The sequence below is a fragment of the Mugil cephalus genome, chromosome 3, assembly GCF_022458985.1.
Source record: "Mugil cephalus isolate CIBA_MC_2020 chromosome 3, CIBA_Mcephalus_1.1, whole genome shotgun sequence".
In the NCBI taxonomy this organism is placed as follows: domain Eukaryota; kingdom Metazoa; phylum Chordata; class Actinopteri; order Mugiliformes; family Mugilidae; genus Mugil; species Mugil cephalus.
The window spans coordinates 10,122,125-10,142,602 of NC_061772.1; the positions used below are offsets into that span (position 1 = coordinate 10,122,125).

The following is a 20,478-nucleotide window of genomic DNA, read 5'->3' on the forward strand; positions in this document are numbered from 1 at the left end:
TCCTTGAGCTTTGTTTGGATACTTCTCTACTGCACAATGAATGGAATTTATTCATCAAGTTCATGTGTTGTATTGAGTTTGTCAGTCTAGAGCCTAGAGATTTAGACTTATGTGTAGCTAAAGTGTTTAGCGAGCAAACTCTTGTATAGAACTATATTAATGGTAACAAAAAAAATGCCGGTAACGTTAATGGTAACGTTACTTACCTGAGAAAGTAATGTTAAATCCTTCGTAACTCATGGAGAAATCTGATATGAATCTCAGCTGAGCGCTGAAGTTCCCAAAGAGTCCAGCTTTAACACTTGGGGGCAGCACTGAGCCGGTGAGTCGAGCTACCGGAACCAGGAAGTTGCTGTCTTCGGTGATGGACAGGTAGTCGTGGTTCTCCTCCAAATGGAACGTGTGGAAAACCAGATGGACTCCTGGATGAATGGATGAACGGGTGATTGGATGGATGGATGGATGGGTGAATGGATGGATGGATGGACATGTAGAATAGAGCAGAGAGTTAGTCACACATGGTAGCAGATGAACACAAAAACCAAGCCAGCAAAACATATTTCCAGGACCGCAACAGTTTCAGGAACCGCAGAAGCTAAGATTATTTTTCCATCGATGAGGAATCTGTATCTGCAATCATCCTGCATCTTGACAATGACCTCATATATACAGCCTGAGTCATAAAGAACTATCTGCAGTGACAAGAAAACCAAGGAGTCCCCACAGAGCCAGGATGTCAACATTACTGATTCGGCTTGGGATTACATGAATAGACAGTAGACAATGAGCAGGCTGTGTGACTCCCAGACGGCTGGGACAAGCTATCTGCCAAGTAGCTTTAAAAATTCTGCAAGTGTACACAGGGGAATTTGTGCCGTTTCAAATGCAGAGCGGTCACATTTGAGTTCCTAAAACTCCTGCACAGTAAGCAAATTTACATTTTTAACACATTGATTATAATATGAAGAAAAACAACAGTGCCTATGTATGAGCGTTGTTACCTTTCCCGTGAGACACCTCTATAGTCCAGGTGCAGTTCAGAGAATTGGGGTAGAAGTCAGGAAAGCCGGGAGACAGAATTGTCCCAGTCTTACCATAAACATAGCCTCCACAAAGAGCTGGAGAAAAAAAGTGACAGACAGAGAAGATTGGAACAGTGTGGGAGAAGAGATTTCTATTTCACCATGGAACAGAATGGACACAATCCACCTTTTGCACAGAGCTAAAAAAATAAATAAATAAAATAAAAAAAAATACAGAAAAATGACTATGGAACTCTAACACATAAATGATGTGTCTCTGCACAGTTAAGAGGTCACCATATAATGAGAGATTTCTTTGCTATAAATGTCCAATCTTTACATACTGTAATTGCTAGAAATGAAACATATTTCTTTTATTTAAAAAAAAAATAATCTGAAGATATGTAAATTCCTTGTACACTGTGAACTGAGACGTTTACATGCTCCTTCTTTGACAAAAATAGTTTATCACCCATCAGTCATGGCATACTAAAGAGCTACATTAAGAGAAAGATTAATTTAAAGTAATGAATAGCATAGGTGTTGACGGGGACGGTGATGAGAGCACGGGTATCTCCCATTTGCTGTCTGTATTTGTTAAGATTGTTTGGTTTCTGGACATATGTTTCCCATTAAACAAAAATGTAAAACTAACATAAGCAATTTTCTTTTCCTGCACTGAACAAATGTGTTTCATTTCAAGCTATTATCAGATAATCGAATTTACGGCGCAGGAACAGAATGTCAGCAATATTGAAATGAACAAAACATCGCGGAGTATGGCGTGCACTTAACATTTAATCTTGATTTCGCCGAAATATTCTTGCTTTAGAAAGAAAGAGGCAACACTTTTGCAAGAAGATGCAAATGCTGTTTTCACATACACCCTCAGTGCATCTGTACCATCAGAATCTTATTGATACTGATGCCGTTAACAATCTGATTTTTTATCGATTCCCTTATCAGTTCCTCCTTGTGAATATTTGGTCTAGAGAAAGTAGCCGTTCATAGTATCAAGTAAACAACAGCAGTTTTATTGAGATTCTAAACAAGATATAACAGCTTGTTTAAGAAAACAAATAGGAATTGGTCACTGGAGTCTCACTAGCACTGCTCTGTTGAGACTTGACACTCACACTGGGTATTTAATACATGCGTTGTCAAAAAAGGCTTCATCATGTTGGTGGTGTTCCAGCCCTTCCTTGAAATTATGGTGCTGCATAGGTTGCACTTTGTGCTGTTACAGTGCCCTCTAGAAAAGTGAAGCCACACTTTGGACCGGTTTCAGGGACCTTAGACCTGAGCTAGTCTCTCCACCATCACGTCTTTCTTGTCGTCACATGATGTGAATGACATGCTTCGAGCTTTCACTGTATAAACTATGGGCAAACCCATCATGAGATCACCCATTGGATTCTGAACCTTGAAAATAAAGCTTTACTCCACCCACATGCAGATATTCCAAATATGGATGTGGGGGAGTCGCGTCGGACACTTTTTAACATGGGGGTCTAGGGGGATTTGCTCCCTTTTGGAGCTAGCCTCAAGTGGCCACTTGATGAACTGCAGTTCTTTGAACTTGGGCATGGGCTTCATCGTTCACACCAGACTGCTTGGCTTCGAGTCAGGATTCTACTTCTTCTTTTGTTTTATAGCTGTTGGCAAACAACTTTTAGGTGCATTACCGCCACCATCTGGACTGGGATGTAAAGATTTGTAAGTGGAATCGATAAGCATGAAGGCTAATGATATTGATGAATTGAACCAGTTGGAGCCGGTTATCGATGACCATCTCTAGGTGTGGCCCTTTTGGTTAGACCCCACAACTTCTGTAAAAGGTTAAAACTTGTTAAGACTCTAGTTGAGGAGTAGGTTACAATCAGGTTTTGCAAGAGTTAGAGTTAGATTAAGGTGCTAGGGAAAGCATCATCTCATGGGCTTCACAGAGAGTGTGTGCATGTGTGTGTGTTTGCGCGCATGCCTGTGTGTATTACGACACACCTAGCCCCCACCCCGGGCCAAACCACTGATATAGAACAAGACAAATTCATTTGGAATACAGCAGAACTGAAAGCACTACAGTAACGTAATGGAGGGTAAAAGTGTTCTTGCAGTGCATTAGAGACTGCTGAACTGAGATAATATATTGACTCTTTGTTTCTCTCTGACTGTGCCTCTGTCCCTTTCACTTCTATTCAGCTCAGCTCAGTTAAATTTAATACAATTATAGCGCTTCAAGGTGTTTGACTGGCACCAAAATAAGAAAAAAAAAATTGTTTCACTGTTAACATCGATCCTGAAAATAAACAATGTAACAATTAATCCAGTGCAAGGTTGATAAAATTCCCTTTTGTTATTTCGAAGATAGACGCGCATCTTCTCTTATTTCCTCATACAGCAGCTACTCCAGTGTGCAGACAGAATCGTCACCTTTCCCTCCATATCTCTGTGCCTATTGATGTCTTTCACCCTCCATATCTCATTCTACATCACATTTCAGCAGAGGTGCACTTGAGTAGCTGTAATGAGAACTACTCTCACCCTCTTTCTGACTAGCTGTGTCTTGTGGTAACCGCTGCCAGTGTTTTCTCTCTCCCGCCAGGATTCAGCTAAAACTAGGACACTGTCTGACTAAATGACCCTTGTTGAGGGAAGCACATGTGCATGTCAGCGCCAGCATACTGTATGTACTGTGTGTAGCGGTGCGTACTTCAGTGGGATGAATGATCTGTGAGTGAGAAGACAGACACGGATTATTAATGAGTGCGTGCAACAAAATGCGAGCTGTACAACAAGAAAAAAAAAAGAGACAATGATAGAGACACTTGAGAAGCGGCGGAGAGAGGAGTAAATACAAAAAGACAACACGTCAGGCTTCAATTTCATTCTTCCTCCTTCCTGCCTTTAACATTTTCTCCGCCTTTAATTATCTCCTTTCCTTTTAGATGAAGCTGTGGTATTTTTTTCCTGAAAGGGGTACTGTGACTTTGGTCACTTCTAACAAGTTGTTGTCTTGGCACCAGCTGCAAGCTTTAAAATGTCAAGCCGCCCCTTCAATATTCTCCCTGACACATAAAAGAGCAGCCAGTGTTCTGTATTATCTGTTTGGCGATTTAGCTGACCTACAGGAATACGACGAGCAGCTCGGGGGGAACGATTTCTGCACTCCTGTGGAAAGGCTGCGTGTCGCTTAGTCACACAAATGAACCTCGGTAGCCGTGAACCGCAAATAACACTATTGCCGTTAATGTGTGCATGTGTGTCTAGGTGAGCTGCTCCCTGAAAAATCCAAGTGATTCCGCCGTTTCTTTCCACAGCTGCAAAGCATGAACAATATTAACCTATCGGTAGGCAGAAAAAGAGCAGGCCAAAAGACCAGGTAAGGATGGCATTTGACTACTTGATCAGAATAGTCAGGTTACAGTATAATTGACATATAATCCTAGCATAACTCTTATAATCTTGCCCAAAAGCAAACTGTGACACACCGCACTTTAGTTAAGACTTACACACCGTTTCTGCAAAGTGGCATTCTGAAATAATGTTTCTTGTAATGTGACAGCTGTCTGGTGAGATGGCATGCTTGGCTGAAAATTGAAAATGTCACGGTGGTCGTTTAAAACTGCTTATGGTATATGGCTGATAGTGTGAGACAGATTGCCTCGGTATGAACCCTCTCCGCTAGTTGAGACATCCTGACTTTGGTTTTTAAATTGGATTCTTTTCAATCGGCAGATCAAATCGGACGCTGTGTATTCATTTCCCACGACGGCACGAGCTGTGGGCAGAATCCTGAGCGGGATGGCCTGCCAGTGACCAGTGACCATCTGCTTCAGCAGTTGATGCTGACCAGCATAAATTCAATAAGGCTGAAGCTACAACTTGAGTCACTGTGGTAGTATATACTGGAGAGAGGACGCATTTTGCAATAACCCCTGCAGCTGCCATTTACAAATGTGAAAAAAGCAGATGAGTGGGGCCAGATATATATATATATATTTTTAAAATATCCTAGTATTCAGGAAAGAAGTTACTGATGGGAACACTCACCAACTCCCCATTCTCCTCATGTCTTCTACCTCTGGCTGAACCTCTTTCGTGCCCCTTTGGTCTATCTGCTCCACTTTAATTTTTACATTTATAAGGAAAATGTTCAGGTCCTGAACCAGTTAGGGGAGAAAAGTAAGTTGGCTACAAAACCCTCAAGGAGCAAGTGCGGACTGATGAAGATGTGTACTGGAAAATTTGGAATAAGGCCAGGATGAGATGTTAGACAGTATGATGTTAGGCCAAGTTGTATTTTATACTTCACCCTCCCCAAACGCATCTCACGTAAGAAACACGGAGCAGGTGAGTGCAGGAAGTACTGTGGTGAAAAACACTTCCAAAGGTCAAGGAGACTGACATGAAGCTGAGGCGGAGCTGCTGCAGCACTCGATGCCCTTTGCCACATATTCAACAGGGTTAAAACAAGCCGGGGGGCAAATCAACTCTTATTTAATTCAGTTTATTTGGTTAAAAACTGAAACTCCTACGTGTCCAATCTTTAATTCCCCACCAACGAGCCAAACGGCTGTTGGATTTGCATGTTCTCTGCATGCCTGCAGTGACTTTTTTTTCTGGTGCCACTTTGCTGTAGACTTTAACTTGCACGTGGATGTGAGGATCAGTGGCCATCTGTCAATACGTAGTCACCTGGTGATAGACTGGAGGACTGAGTCAGTATCAGCCCCCTGGCACAGCCCCCGCCCTTTTTCTGTCACTGCAGAAGCAAATGCTGAAGAGATAGACTGAAGGAGGAAGGATGGATCTGCAGAAAAAAATGACTAACTGACTGTAGCTATGGCGCAACAAACCATAGCATTTATGTTCCACCAATTTTTAGTGGATAATGCAATTTTATGTACCATTAGATTAACATATGTATGTATCTCAGAGGCTCCAAATTACCATAACAACACATTCTGGCTGCGCTTTTGTAGCTGCAGTGTTTAGTGGAAGAAATTAAAAACATCAGCTCTAAGGCTTACATAATCAATCAGACCAGAATTTGTGCGAGATTAAATTCATATCAAGATTACTTTGCCAAGCACAGACTTTGGTGTTGCTTCTGAAAAATGCATTTACAAACCACTTTTCAGTTTTTCATTTGAAGCAATTCTGGGGTAGGAGAAAAAAAAGGGGTTTTATCCTCAGAGGAGCAAGGTGACCACACCGACCTGCTGTACTAGTATGTGTCTGACATATTTAATTTATTTTGGCTTTCCTGTGTTAGGAGAATGTGGAAATCCAGGTGAATGCATCCCCATCCCCACATTAACACATAACTGTGACCAGGGCTAAAATAAAAGGAAGAAAGAGTCTAACCATCACAACTGGGAAGAGCGTGACTCCACTGATGATTCTGATCGCAAATGATCGGCTCCTGATCGCTGAGTGTGTACCCCGGGTCACACGCAAATGAGACGCGGGAGCCAATGGAAAAGCTGCTGCCATGGCGACGACCATTGACTGGGATTCCGGGATCGAGACAAGAGTCTGACTCCATCTTCACACCTGAAAATCACATCGGCCAAGCACAAATATGATAGCGTCAAGAGGCTGAGTGTGTGTGTTTAAATATATATCAGGCATAACAGTATGACCACCTTCCTATTATTGTGTAGGTCTCCAAAACAGTTCTGCCCAAATGTTCTCCATCAGACCATCATATTGTCACGAGATGGTCAATGTTATTCACTTCACCTGTCAGTGGTTTTAATGTTATGCCTGATTGGTGCATGTTTCATGTCTTCCAAACATCGTCCAACATCAGTCATTCAATCATTCAGTCAGTCAGTCAGTCAGGCTTACTTTCATATCTGATGCTGAAGCCTGCTGCGGAGCGGCTGTTGTCCGTTGTGAATAACAGGAACAGGAAGTTGGTGGTGGAAATCAGGAAATGAGGCGCTTGGGTGCCGTGGTATTCACCGATCAGCGGAGAGGAGACAGAGGGGCCATCCCTGATCTCCAGCGTGTCATAGTTGACCTCCGTCTGAAACCTACACACACATGAAAAAAGGAAAACACGCGTAATTTCATGACACATACAGTAAAAGTAATCGCATGATGCGCATGGAAACGTGACTGACTGTAAGTATTTGTTCACACCAGAGAGCACATGATATCGGCACGATAAACAGCCTTCACACTGAAGTGGGACTATGCAGCATTTGTCAAGGCACTGAACAAAGAGAAATAAGACTGAACTGAGCTCACTGAAATAACGGAAATGATTGACTCACATTTAAATAACAGGACACTAACACAACCAAATAACTACCATGTCTAACTAACTAGCAGAACAAATGACTGACATGTTGCCTCACTCCCTCTCTCTATCTCTGCCCATACTCCAATCTCAGTAATTGACTTGAACGGCTGCACAATTACCTACAGTTGTGGCTGCAGGGCCCTGAGAATCAAAGATGTTTTTGGGGGACCCTGATTGCTGCTGCTTATCAATCCAGCCATCAAATAGCGGTTCGAGAAAATTTGCACATAAATGCAATTAACTAAACGGCTGAATAGAAAAAACCAAGAGCAGAGAATCACTGACACACTGTATGACACACTCGCTGAATAATAATAGCAGGCAGGCCAAATGGAGGAAGAAAAAAAAAATGTGCACCAGGCATGTGTATGTGGCGCTAATACTTAATCCTCCAAAAATGAAATGCCTCGTCTAGGGTGAACATAACTTGGCTTTTAAATCACTTTCCAAAGAGACAAATTTCAGCGATACTGTAGCAGTTTCAGGCTACACTGCATCCGTCTGTGCCTTGTTTCCAGAAAAAAAAAAATGTGCAAAAAGCCAGCATTAATCATTTACAGCAGCAGTAACTCACCAACTTCATTTATATCTCACTAACTTCTGCTTCTGAAAGGGTGACCAACTAAAATATTAACTAACTAAATGATGCACCACTTAACCAGAACTAAGAACTATATTATCCAGCTCATGACAACCAGTCGTTTTCTCTCAGAGAAACAAATGTCTCTCTGCGAGCACAAAACTAAATAACTTACTTGTCAAAGTGTATCTTTACAGCGTGGTCTGTCTGCGCCTCAATCACCCACTGGCAGTTCAGAGAGTCTTTATAAAAGGAAGGCCAACCAGGAGACAGCAGGACGCCAGTCGGAGCTGTAAGGTGGCCTCCGCAGGGAGCTGGAGGGAAACGAAGACACGCACACAGCGGCGGGGAACGAAATTAATCATTTTCCCTTGCAACTCTGTTATGGCATGAGCGCGACGCAGATAATTCATTAAGTTAGCAGATCTGTCACCTGCTCAATTTATTTTAGCGCTCTAATCTTTTCTGAATTTCCAGACTTCACACGTAAACATTTACCTTCAGAAAATTATATCGCACCAGCCTCGATGGACAATAAACAATTTCGAGCTATTTGTGTTTGAAACAGCCTAAAATAATGATAGACCAACAGTTTATAGAGGAAATCAAGTATATTTATGTGTCAGATGGTGCCAAAAAATATGTAATTAATCAGCAGCTCTCAAGGCTGCAGAAAAACTGAAATGTACTGACGCTAGTGGCAAAATTGCAAAGGAAAATCTAACTTATTACATGTGCAAAAACAAGCTATAACAGTAATTTTTTTAATTATATCCCAATTATTAAAACAAACATTTCTAACTTTGTATTATCTTCGGCTTTGACTCTTTGACTTTTGGAACATATAGAGTAACAGCCTTGAAAACAAACTGTAGTCCTAAAGTCTGCGCACAATGCAGTGCATAGTATCCTTTTTCTTTCTACAATATATAATTTGCAACGGCTTATCTTTTGTCCCATTCATACTTTTGTCCTCTAGTAACTAACACCTTTGCCCTTTGCTGTGGGTACTCTGATCGACTTTCGGCAGGGCAGAAAAAAAAAATGTGCCACCGTCCAACGGGAGGGGTAATATGTTCCCATACTCCATGCTTAATAAGAGGACCGTCCTGTTAAATTCGATTGTCTCCTCCATCCGATTTATTAGCAACAGGCGGCATTTGATCAAGTCATTTAGACAATATAATCAAGATGCAAAATGGGGCCGATATAAAAATAGCTCACAGGCCAGTGGAAGCCTTCAAAAGAAGCGTTGAAATAACAGTACATTCACTGTCCTTTTATTATGACTTCCTCATAACAGTTTATCTGCACACTATGGATAGATCTCTGCATTTTAGAGTCTGAATGTGATGAATGTGTCTCTCTGAATGGGTTTCAGCACAACTTGTGCCAATCTCATTTAAGATGATTTTTGAGAGAGAAGGATGCGTGCTAACCGGCTGAATAAGTGTGGGGAGGCTGGAGGCTAAAAGCAATTAGAAGAGAAGTTCATACAATTGCTTTGGCGCATAAACACATTTCAGCGGCACAGTGAAAGCCAAGCGGTTGAACGGTGTCATCTTATACCCCTTTGAGTTGTTACGCATAACTGATGCATGCAGCAGTTCAGCTTGTGTGTGTGTGTTTGTTCATGTTTACCTTCACAACGAGGTACAGCCGCAGACCAAACGACATTTCCATCCTGAATGATGCAAGTGACCTGATCAGACCCCTGGAAATACACAATAACAACAATATTAGGTCATGTCGAGGTTTGTTGCTCACACGGGCATCTTGACACAGCACTATGAATAGCAATCACAACAACTAATCCTGAAAAATAAAACCTTTTGTAAATTTGAAAATCTCTTATTTTTTACCTGTGTTCTTATGAATCCTTGATCACAGCGGAAAGCCACCGAGCTGCCAAGCTGGAACTGGTCACCGTACCTTTGACCGTTGACAGGGACTCCCGGGTCATGACATTCATTTTGACCAAACGCTACAGAGAGAAACAAACAGAGGCAAGATTAAACCGGAGCCAACAGAACTCACGACCAAATGAACTGTAACCAACAGAGGCAAATTAAAAATAATATAAGCGGAGGAAAAAAAAAATGATACCAGTAGAAAACTGACACCCACAGTCCGTAGTAAAGTGGTTTAAAATGCATGTGCATATTTACTGATTTGAACAATGTTCCTTGGCTTTTAAATTTATTTCAATACCTGAAAATTGGTTCCACCAGAGAAAAAATGTGAAACCACTGCTGTATCACTTTCAGGGAATGTGACATCTCCCCTGAGAAAATATGTGAATGGAATTATCTTTATGTGGATTCAACCCTGTCATGTTTAGCTTATATTATCCCCATTCCAGAGATTAACCTGATCCCACCTGGAGCACACACCCAATGATTGGACATGTCTCAGGTTGATTAACTACTGATGGAGAGGGAATGAGAGCAGAGGGACAGACACAGAGGAATAGAAGAAAATTGAGTACATTACATATGATGGCAGACGGATAGAAAACCAAATTGCATTTTTCCATATGTGTTCAAATATACATGCAGAGGACACACTGCAAAGGCCAGGGACACAGACAGGGATGACTAATATGAAAAGATTGGGAGGGATAAAAAGAGAAAAAACTAAAAATATTCAAAGTATAAACCCAGAAGAAGAAGAATGGAGACAAAAGCCAAGGTGAAAAGGGGGGAAAAAACACTGATCTGATCTGTGTCTGTCTCGAGTAGCTGGAAATGTACTGTGAGTGTTTCAGAGGAAGAAAGCGTGAGACAAGATTGTGTGTGAATGAAAGAGAGAAAAAAACTGAGAGAGGAAGGCTGGGTTAGAATGAAAGATGGAGATCTACATGATGGGCTGGAGAGAAGAGAAAAAAACAATGAATAAAAAGGATCGAGGGGAAAAAAAGACAGAACTTTGACGACAGTGTGTTGAACATTTTGTCTCAGCGTGATCTATCTTAAAGGAAGAGAATTTGCGCTGGCCATGAATAATTTTTATGGACGAGTACAGTGATCTCGCCCTTGCGTTCACTTTTTCTCATTAAATGCTGAGAATCCATCACAGACAAGATGACATCAACAGAATCACAATTTGTTTCGGAGAGAAAACAATAAGTCACCTGCAAATGCTACGTAATGGGGAAATCAGCTTTAGCAATTAATTAAGGACTAATGGGGAGAGTGGCTTTGTTCTCTTTTTGGAAGCAGCTCCAGCACAGTGTGAAGAAATCCTAAGATAAATCTAACCACAAAAGTAAGTAATTAGACATAGCGTCCGCATTCTGTATATGATCACTGTACTTAAGCTCTAAAGTCAACATTTATGATAATCTGTGACCGGTCTTTGGCTCCAAATGCCCTGCTCTTAGCATATAATCACACAGTCGTGTGTGTCAATTCTCATGTCTGCGTTTCTAACATCATTCATATAAATAGATCGAAATACTCCCACATCACTTATTGATATTCATATATGCATTAAAATGTTAATGGGCCAAATTACCGAAACAGCATCAAGATGGCTGATCATTTTTAAGTCCCACAGTAGAATTTATGAGATCAGACAAAAAAACAAAACAAAAAAAAACTATATGATTGTGGTTAAACATTTTTGTGTGTTTATACAATCACTCACAGTAAAAACATTGCATAAGGAAGGAACAGGAAATAGGAAAAAGGGAGCATGATGAGAGCGTCTGTATTTCCACATTCCTCTGGAACTTTTGGCACATTTTGAACGGTAGCGCAAGCCTTTCATTTCTGTGAGTATTATTGTGGGGGGAATGTGTCAGGATTGGATATATGACTTTTATTAAACATAGTGTGGTGATGAAGAGCCAACCAAACAAACAAACAAACTTAGTAGTTTCATTTGTCAAATGAAACTAAAAGAAGAACCAGAGACAAGGTCATTTGGGCATCAGTGTGTGAAATGGTGCAAAACTGCAGGGTAATCATCAGAGAATGAATCAGAATCAGTCATGCAGAACTGCTTCGGCTTAGAGCAGATAAATATACAGGCTGCGGCAGTCGGGCTCAAACCCTGACAATGGGACAGGCTTTACTGATTGAGTAACGCATGCAAACGGATGATAGCCAAAACTGGAGACAGGTTAGGGGAACGTTAGCGGTTATCGTGCGTGTTGTGTCACTCATCTATTATTCTGCCTTGCTTAACGTCATGATGGAGAGGCATTTTCGCCCGAGGCAGTTATGTGTATTTGACTTTTAATGGACTCGATATCTGGAGATAGTAAATAAAAAGACTTTGAGTTGGTGCTTAACATCCAAAGAAAAGCCTGATATCTGTCTATCTATCTTGGTTTAAAAGGGGTTTGTCTACTTACACCCAGATGTATCTTGTGGTTTACAAGAAAACATTTATAGTGAGACAGTGAGAACAGGGTTGGCAGTGTTGGTCTGGTCAAGAAAAGTCACCATTTAACAGTCACTCAGTAAATACTGTATGTTGCAGCTGTATTGAATTATAGACAACTGACGTTTGTTTTTGTCTCCGATTGTACAACGGTACAAACTTCTGTATCGAGTAAGAGGCCCAGTATCTTCCCTTCTGAGGATGTTTACTGCTGTCATTTTTGGATTGTTCAACAATTTTCTGCAATCAAAACCCCATTGTGGCTGCTTTGGGAGTATCTCAATCGCAATGTCACGCTGACATTTGGCTGGATAACTGCGGGGAAAATGAAGATACAAAAAAAAAAAAAATGGCACACAAATTAATGCCACAGCACAAATAACAGATTTCAGGCTCTTTTTTTTCTGCTTGGAATTTAGGGGTATTCAGACTTCCCTGGATATGGACAAAACCGCAATAAGATCAAATGCAAATTGTTTGGACAGTAAACCGGCTTTTGGTAGAAACTTTGGCGGTGTTAGAGTGAAGTGATTAAGATAAATATAATATGCAGCATGAAAAGCTGCCATCTTGCGTTACTTTTCATTGTGGCGAACATGATTAAATCACTGCGGGTGATCTATTTTACTATAAGTGAAGAACTCCTACAGACACAGATAAGTAAGTAGACTGTACATACTAGTATAGCTGATATTGAAGCCTTTCCCCGTATTAGAATGATCAGACTGAAATTCCAGTCTCATGATGTGTCCATTCGAGGCGATCTGTGAAGGAACGTCTTTCCCTGAGAAGGTCCCAAATGTTGTTGGCTCAGACAGACCTGAAATGAAACACAGTTCAAACATTCTTTTAGAGACGAATTTTAATGGCTCTCATCTAATTCCTCTTGTATAACATTAGGCCAAGGACAAACTTGGAAAGCGAAGGGCTCCTGCAAGAGAAAAAAAAAACAAAGCACCTGAAGAGATCTCAAGGGATGTATTAGATGTTATTAGAGCTAAAGAGAGAGATAACTGGGATGATCTAATAGCTGTTCACAATCCTTTTTAAACAAATCCTAATGTGCTATTTTGAAATTATTTCGCTGACCCCGCTTCTCCCGTGCACATTCAACCCTTCCTGTGCATTTGTCAAACGTGGAGAATGGCTTGCACCATTAGCCTATAAACTGCCTATTAGTTGGTCATTTCAGATGAATTAATTTGACAAACAAAGAGTATGAAATGTGTTCATAATGAAGAATGGTTCTGTCAGAGTGGAAAATGACTGACACCAATAGTTTATATTTAAAGACAGATCCGTTAGAAAGAAGTGGTTGTCCACTGCGCTGTGGAAGGACTGCTGTGTGTAAATGTACCTCAGGATCAAAGCTACTGTGCATCCGCTTTCTGGTCATGACAGCAATTACACACAAACAGCCACACTAAAAGTAATTTGTGTTTGTTCTCAGCATTGATCCCTTCCAGCAATGCTTCCTACAAATGCAGAGTCTAGAGCATCAGAAGCCTTTCTTGGACATTGTTACTGACCACCAGAGACGCTGAATTCAGGGGACACTAGTTACATTCCTAATTTTTGTTTTTCCACCATTCTCCTAGCTGTTGTAGCCGGCCCTGCTGTCTCCACTGCTGAGGCTGCTTTCCCTTTCAGCTCGAGCAAATCAATAACTGTTGTTGCAGGCAACACATGTAAAACTCTGCTGCACTATCCAAGGGACAGAGCTCGATCACCATTGCGTGGTACGGCTAGTGATTGAATATAACGCACATATCATTACATTTAAAAAGCCCTGGACTCCAGCTTTGTTTCACGGACCATCTCATTAATGTTGGATTAAACTCATACTAAATCGTTTAGAAGATTTCTCATTGATTCATATCTCTCGGTTTCTGGATATAAGAGACAGTGACAACTGCCCAGTGCTGAACCATCTTTAGCTCTAATAACATATAGTGTCTCTACAGTGACTCAGCAAAGAACCCGCATTTTGGTATTAAACTCACCCATCAATGCCTCATGGCTGCAAAATGTTGTTGCATAGACACACTTGGGCCGAATTTCTGCTGCATTTGAGCATAACCCCTAGAGACTGATGTCAGCTGATTGCGGCGTCCAGATCATTAATGCTGTTTTATCTGAATGTGACTTGTGCACCATGTAGGGAGCATTATCCGTCTCGAAGTACCCATCATCCCCTCAGGGGTACATGATTGCAATGAATGGCTGAAACAGGCAGCTATGTTAAGGTACGCTCAGACATTAAGGCATCACTCTACGGCCATTAAAGGACCCACTGTATACCAGTTGAATGGTCCTGAAACTTCCCCACTGGCCTGTGCGGCTGTAACCATGCATCACCTCAGTATCGTCTGAGTCATTTGTGTCACAGCTTCAGACCATTTGCCACAACAAATGGTTATACACTTTTGTTTGGCAGAATACACTCTGCACTTGAGGGTGCACCCCAGTGATACAGCCAGCAGCAACGGATACAGTGGGGAGTGCAATAAAACCCTGACGGGCTACAAAGAACAAAACCCAGCAGGCCCATATCTGTGAGATATGGAGTATACATAATGCAAAAAGAAACAGATGTCATCTCCAAATATGGTAATACGACACTGGAAAAGATGGAAGCTGAGGAGGTGGATGAGGAAATCAAATGCCGGAGTCAGTAACAGCAGTTTGTAGCAGGTAGAAATCAACAGATTAACCACCGGCAGCAGCCAGGGCGATCAAGAACACACGACAGACATTGTGGGGTTGTAAAGACTGCCTTATTGTGTTGATTGAATGTGATTGGAAATTCGTTTGAGTGGGATTGCTGATTATGAATGTCAACTCATGGTCATAAGCTATCGGCATGCACTACTTCAGTTCACTGTCACAAGCATCACAATGCCTCATGTTGCTGATGGCTCACCAGGAGTCTACCTGATTGGTGTTGCAGCATGAATTGTGATTAATCAGAAAACACCTGCAGTCTTGCATGAGCACAAGAAGCAGGCAGTGGTGATTATTCATTATGGCCTCTGCCATCCAGTATTTCACATCCACTAAGGGCCATCTCACACATAGCGAGCGGTTTTATGTCTCATGTTCTGGGGCCTCATTTATCACCACTGCATGCATACAAAACAGGGATTTGAAGATGGAAAATGTTTGTAAAGGCAAATTTGGACAGACAATACTCCTGCACCTGTACGATAACTCCGATCCATGTGTAAGACTGGGAAAACAGATGGTGAGGTAGTGAACTGCTATTTTATAAAGAACACTTCACTTTATATCAAACTATACACACCTTGAGGTGTGTCCAAACTTTTGACTGGTAGAGTATATCTACAGCGTGATCCATAGAGGTATTTACAGGCATTAAGTTAGGTCAGCAAATTCTATTACGCTTTGAGAATCTATCTATCTGAAACGATACTGAATATCTGAAGAGTCTGGCTCAGCCTTAGCAGATACCAAACCTGACAATTTGCTGTTGGTCTTTGTTCTCAACCACAGTGATGAAATAATCTTAAAATGCTTTGAGTGTATTCGCAGAATTGGAGAACAGAACACTATTGTAGTTCATTCCGATAATGTTAGGCAGTTAAAGACAGTATTTGGGCATTTTCATTGCAGCGGTCAGATTACTGCGACTGGAAAACTACGGCCTTTATCAACTCACCCTGCGTCTCCCAGTCCATGCACTCATCACTATGCTAGGGTTAGGACAGAAAAACCTCTACGGTGGATTTTGGAGTTGAATACTGAGTTCCCCCAGCTGCTACTAGCAAGCTGACACTCTGGTGAGGATCCAAAGCTCATCTGTGTCTCTTACCACTTGGTTAAATTTCAGGACTTGTCCTGTTTGCTGCATTAGCATCCGCAGCAGCCAGCCTGTGAGTCTGTTTTGTGTATCAGTGCCTCCGTTCTGTGCAGGAACGACGTGTACATTAGTCTTCATGAGGGAGTCGCATTGACCATTTATGGTTAATTGTGGGAGTGCAGTGGGTGGACGTATTCACGTTTTCGAGTCAATCTTGATTCATGCAGGAGAATTATGTGCAGGCATGCTGATACACAGTTTCATACATTAGGATGTTTTTTTTTACTGTAAGCCATTTTTTTTGTCTTTTTTTTGGGATCCTACATATACTTTAGGGTACAATAAGGGTCCAGACACACTGACTAGTTTGGAGATTGCCTCTTTAAATTAAAGCAACTGCGTGTTTTCAGTGATAGAACTCAGCCTTTGACATATACAACTGCGCTTTCCCCCAAAAATCTAACACTTAAACTTTAATCCGAGTCTTAATAATCCATTTACATACAGAGCCGCGTATAATTTTGCTGTAACGTGCTTCTCTTCTGCAGTGAAAATGTGCGATGTTTTATGCAGTTTTCCATTTCATTTTTTTTGTGTGATAACCAAGCTGTTTCTCATCATTCCTGAGCTTAAAAAAATCCATGTGATCATAAACGCATAACAAAAATATTCGGCAAAATAGTCCCACTGGAACTTTCCTCTTAAGTTCCTCCTTGACTTAGAGTTTCGTAACTCATGCACTTAGACTCAATTAAGCTCCACAGTGACTGAGTTAAAAGGCGTCAGTCTCTTTGTTCTCCAGCGATACAAAAGCCCTTTAACTTGTTCATTATTGCATTGATAGACAAGAGAAACAGAATCTGTGTGACAATAAAAGAAAGAGTGACAAGATCCTGTGCTGACTTATCTTAAGAGGAGCGATTTAGAGAAAAGTCTTTTGTCCCACTCTGTCACTATGATCTTTTATATCAGATGGAAACGGTGGCTTTCTGATTGCGTTAACCATTTCTATATTGTTCAAATGTAGAACTAAAAGCTTATTACATTTTTTCAGGCTTTTTCAGATTTCATGCTACCGACTGTTGCTCAGCTCCAGGGAGGTTTAGGTTATTACTGTGGTTGCTAGGTTCACTTTTGTTTGCCATTTATATTTCAGTGTTCCTTTATTCATGAATACCTAAGAAGGCAAAGCCATAAGTGTCAAGGTCATATAAAACCAGTGCTGAATGGTTATGACATTTTTTTGATGACTTAAGTGCAGAATGTAAATGGCCGCATGAATGTAAAACTGAGGTCTCACAGTGGAATCTATGTGCGAGCGTTAGGAAATACCAATCAGGTCACAAATGGACATTATCAATGACAAAACAGTCTAAGTGGTTATCACAGTTTTTTGTTTTGTTTTGGTTTGTTTTTTTTTTTTTTAAATGACAGTGCTAAAGTGTTAAATATATTCTTTAAAACTGTGGTGCAGCCTAAAATTCGAATTGATTAGTAAACATTTTCTGTGTACTTCTAAAAAACCAGAGTTTTAAGTTGGGCATGCTAATACCAGTATTTAACATTCTAAACATTGAAGCGTCAGAATAGTGAGTAGTGATCCTTTAAATGCTTGATCTGGTAGCCGGCCAAGGAAATAAAAACACTTTCATCAAACTAACGTCCAATGGGGTGTTAATTAAAAGCATTTGTCGTTTCACTTGATTTGTTTTTATCTGACTTGTTTTCAAGCGATTTGTAAGTTAACTTACTTTTTGAAGCGGTATGCATTACGTCAAAAGAACAGCACTTGAAGCTTGAACCTCGAGTGAACCTTTTTGCATAGTGAGGTAAAACGTAAAAAGATTTCTGAATGTTGATAGCGCAGCACCCTGATTCATCGCTAATCAGAACAAACTGTGTCTTCCAAGTAATTTCAGTTTGCAGGTTGCGACAGCAGTGACTGCCTGCAACTTACAAAATGCGCGGAAAAAAGACATCCCTGAAGACGGACAGGTTTACAATGAATTAAGCACAACGTCTTTAATAATCATTAAGTCAAATCAAGGCTTTGCTTGATCCATTTTACATTAATACCCTTGATTACAATGCAGACCAGCATTCTAAATGCACTGCCATTAATATGAAGTCCAAACTTATTTAGGTGATCAAACGATAAATATCACAAGTATCTATTTATCCATCCACTTTACCAGCCACTCATCTTTTTAACCTTATCCAATCTGCAACAGTATCCACAGATCTAGACGCGCTGTACATATTTCAGCAGTGAAGCACATTCAAAACTTTAGGTGTTACTTTACTTCTCAAACTAAAACCACGTTTACAAAATATGATGAAATATTAAGATGAAAATATTGAAGATATAATTACCTTCATCTTTGACCACCAACCAGTCGAATTGTGGCTCCAGGTCGAAGTCAGAGAAGAGGAGATGAATCCGGCTTCCCGGTTCAGAGATAATCAACCACACACAATTCAGGTTATTACCATACTCCTCGGGGTAGTTCGGGGACAATACAGTCCCTGATGGAGCCGTGAAGTTGAAGAAACAGGAGACTATAAAGGAGAAGGAACAAATGAAGGAAAGTAGGAAGGAAATGTGTTTATACTTAATAGGTAACTGAGCGTGAATGTAAGTGGCAAGGCACACGTAGATAATAAACCGCAAAGTAAAACGGGATCATGTGAAAACTAAATATGAAAGGAAAGGTTTAAAAAACAAATGGAACAGAGATAAAAAATACAAGTATGCGCACTTACAGACACAACTTGGTTTATTGCCAGACCACTGGTTGTTGTGCTGGCATGTGATGGTTCTTTCTCCAACGAGCTCAAAGGCTGACTGACAAAAGAAGGTCAGGACGTCACCGTGCTGAAAGCGATCACCGCTACGACGGCCGAATGCCGGCACCCCAGGATCGCCGCAGCCTCCTCGTTCGATCTCTGCGACACACAGAAGCTCATGTTTTCATACTGATAATTAATGTCAGCGTGTGACACGGTGACATTCAGATAAGGGACTGTCAGCTTTTGTTTGTGAAGAGGGGTTAAACGACACGCATGTGCTGATGTTGTGATAGCCAACGAGTCAATTCCATGGGTGCATTAAGGGGAACTAGATAAGGGATTACAAGATGACGGCTCATTTATCTGAATGCCCAGCGGGTGAATGTGTTTTCCAGGCTTCGTCCACGTGGTGCCCAAACGTTCCACACACTTCTGCAATTTTAGGCTCATAGAGTCTGTGCATTAACGTCCTTCTTTGTCGAGCGCAGGGGCATGACTGATGGCATGGCTGACTTCCAGTTGGCTCCTCTGACTTTGCAAATGTTTTTGTACTGAATGAATCAAATTCTTTAAACAAGTCATTCTGTTAGGTTTGCCAGGATGGATAAAAAAAAAAAAAAAGATGATATAAAATCCTTTTATAGCGGCACCTTTTCCAGTGATTGTTTCAGAACTCATTTCAGACTTTCTTACGGTCCAAGAAAAAAAAAAAAAGTGAAAAAAAAACCTCATCTGGGATTTGATTGTTGGACAGCTGATAGTGACATGTGTGTTGCATATTTGCGCAACAATTCCAAAGAAGTTCATCACAGCAAGGCCGTTTAAAAGCAAATCTCCTCAAAAACAGAGACAGAGGGGTGAAGGATATTGTGGACAGTTCTTTGAGTGTTTTGTTTTTTTGTGAGCAATTGTTTTACTGAAATCACAATTTTGCAGCACAGTCGACCAGTACAAATATTTTGAACGCATCGTTAAACCAGCCAACCAAACCTTGCGTTGTCTCTCATTCAGCCCCAATTGTGAATCGTCATTGAGCAAAAGGAGAGTCGGCTCCAGAGGTAAAGGCTTATCAGTCATATTAGATAAAGTCACTGTTACCTTCCTCCAAAAGCCATAAACCTCTGGGCAGGCCCGTACCTTATGCACATGTCACAGTTCGGGCTGGTCGACAGCTTCATACGAAATCTCTTTGAGTGTGTTTTTGACTGTTTTCAAACTGACCCTACTTAAGCCATCAGAATACAGAGAAGGAGAAAAGTTCATATCGCTCTGTGGACCACGAAAGACACTGAATACACCTGGAGTCTGCCGTGTTAAGAGGCAGATATACAGCTTGTGAGAAATTCATTTTTATTGTTTCCCCTCCTCACAGCTAATTGCCATCAAGGTAATTGTGGCGCCATTCAGCTTTAATTGTGAAAGGCAAAACAATACATGGAGGTGCACAGGTAGATGGAGACGCACACACGAAGATCCATGCATACTCTTGTTAAGTAACCAGCGGGAGGTGAACACTGAAGAGAGGAACGCTGATGTGAGTGACGATGTATAAAATATGACTTCC

The 20,478-nt window shown here is 41.1% G+C and overlaps 1 protein-coding gene across 1 annotated transcript in view; it reads right to left on the reverse strand.

Annotated features, from left to right (window-relative positions):
• LOC125005839 (CUB and sushi domain-containing protein 1-like) overlaps nt 1–20,478 on the reverse strand; it is a 372,481-nt gene that overhangs the window by 113,420 nt on the left and 238,583 nt on the right. Inside the window, exons 13-22 of the mRNA XM_047581471.1 lie at nt 18,888–19,070; nt 18,498–18,683; nt 12,984–13,124; nt 9,778–9,899; nt 9,557–9,629; nt 8,091–8,229; nt 6,876–7,063; nt 6,390–6,578; nt 1,002–1,118; nt 207–422 (exon numbers count right to left, since the gene is read on the reverse strand). Of these exons, the coding sequence (XP_047437427.1) occupies nt 207–422; nt 1,002–1,118; nt 6,390–6,578; nt 6,876–7,063; nt 8,091–8,229; nt 9,557–9,629; nt 9,778–9,899; nt 12,984–13,124; nt 18,498–18,683; nt 18,888–19,070 (1,554 nt within the window). The remainder of the gene's footprint in view (nt 1–206; nt 423–1,001; nt 1,119–6,389; nt 6,579–6,875; nt 7,064–8,090; nt 8,230–9,556; nt 9,630–9,777; nt 9,900–12,983; nt 13,125–18,497; nt 18,684–18,887; nt 19,071–20,478) is intronic.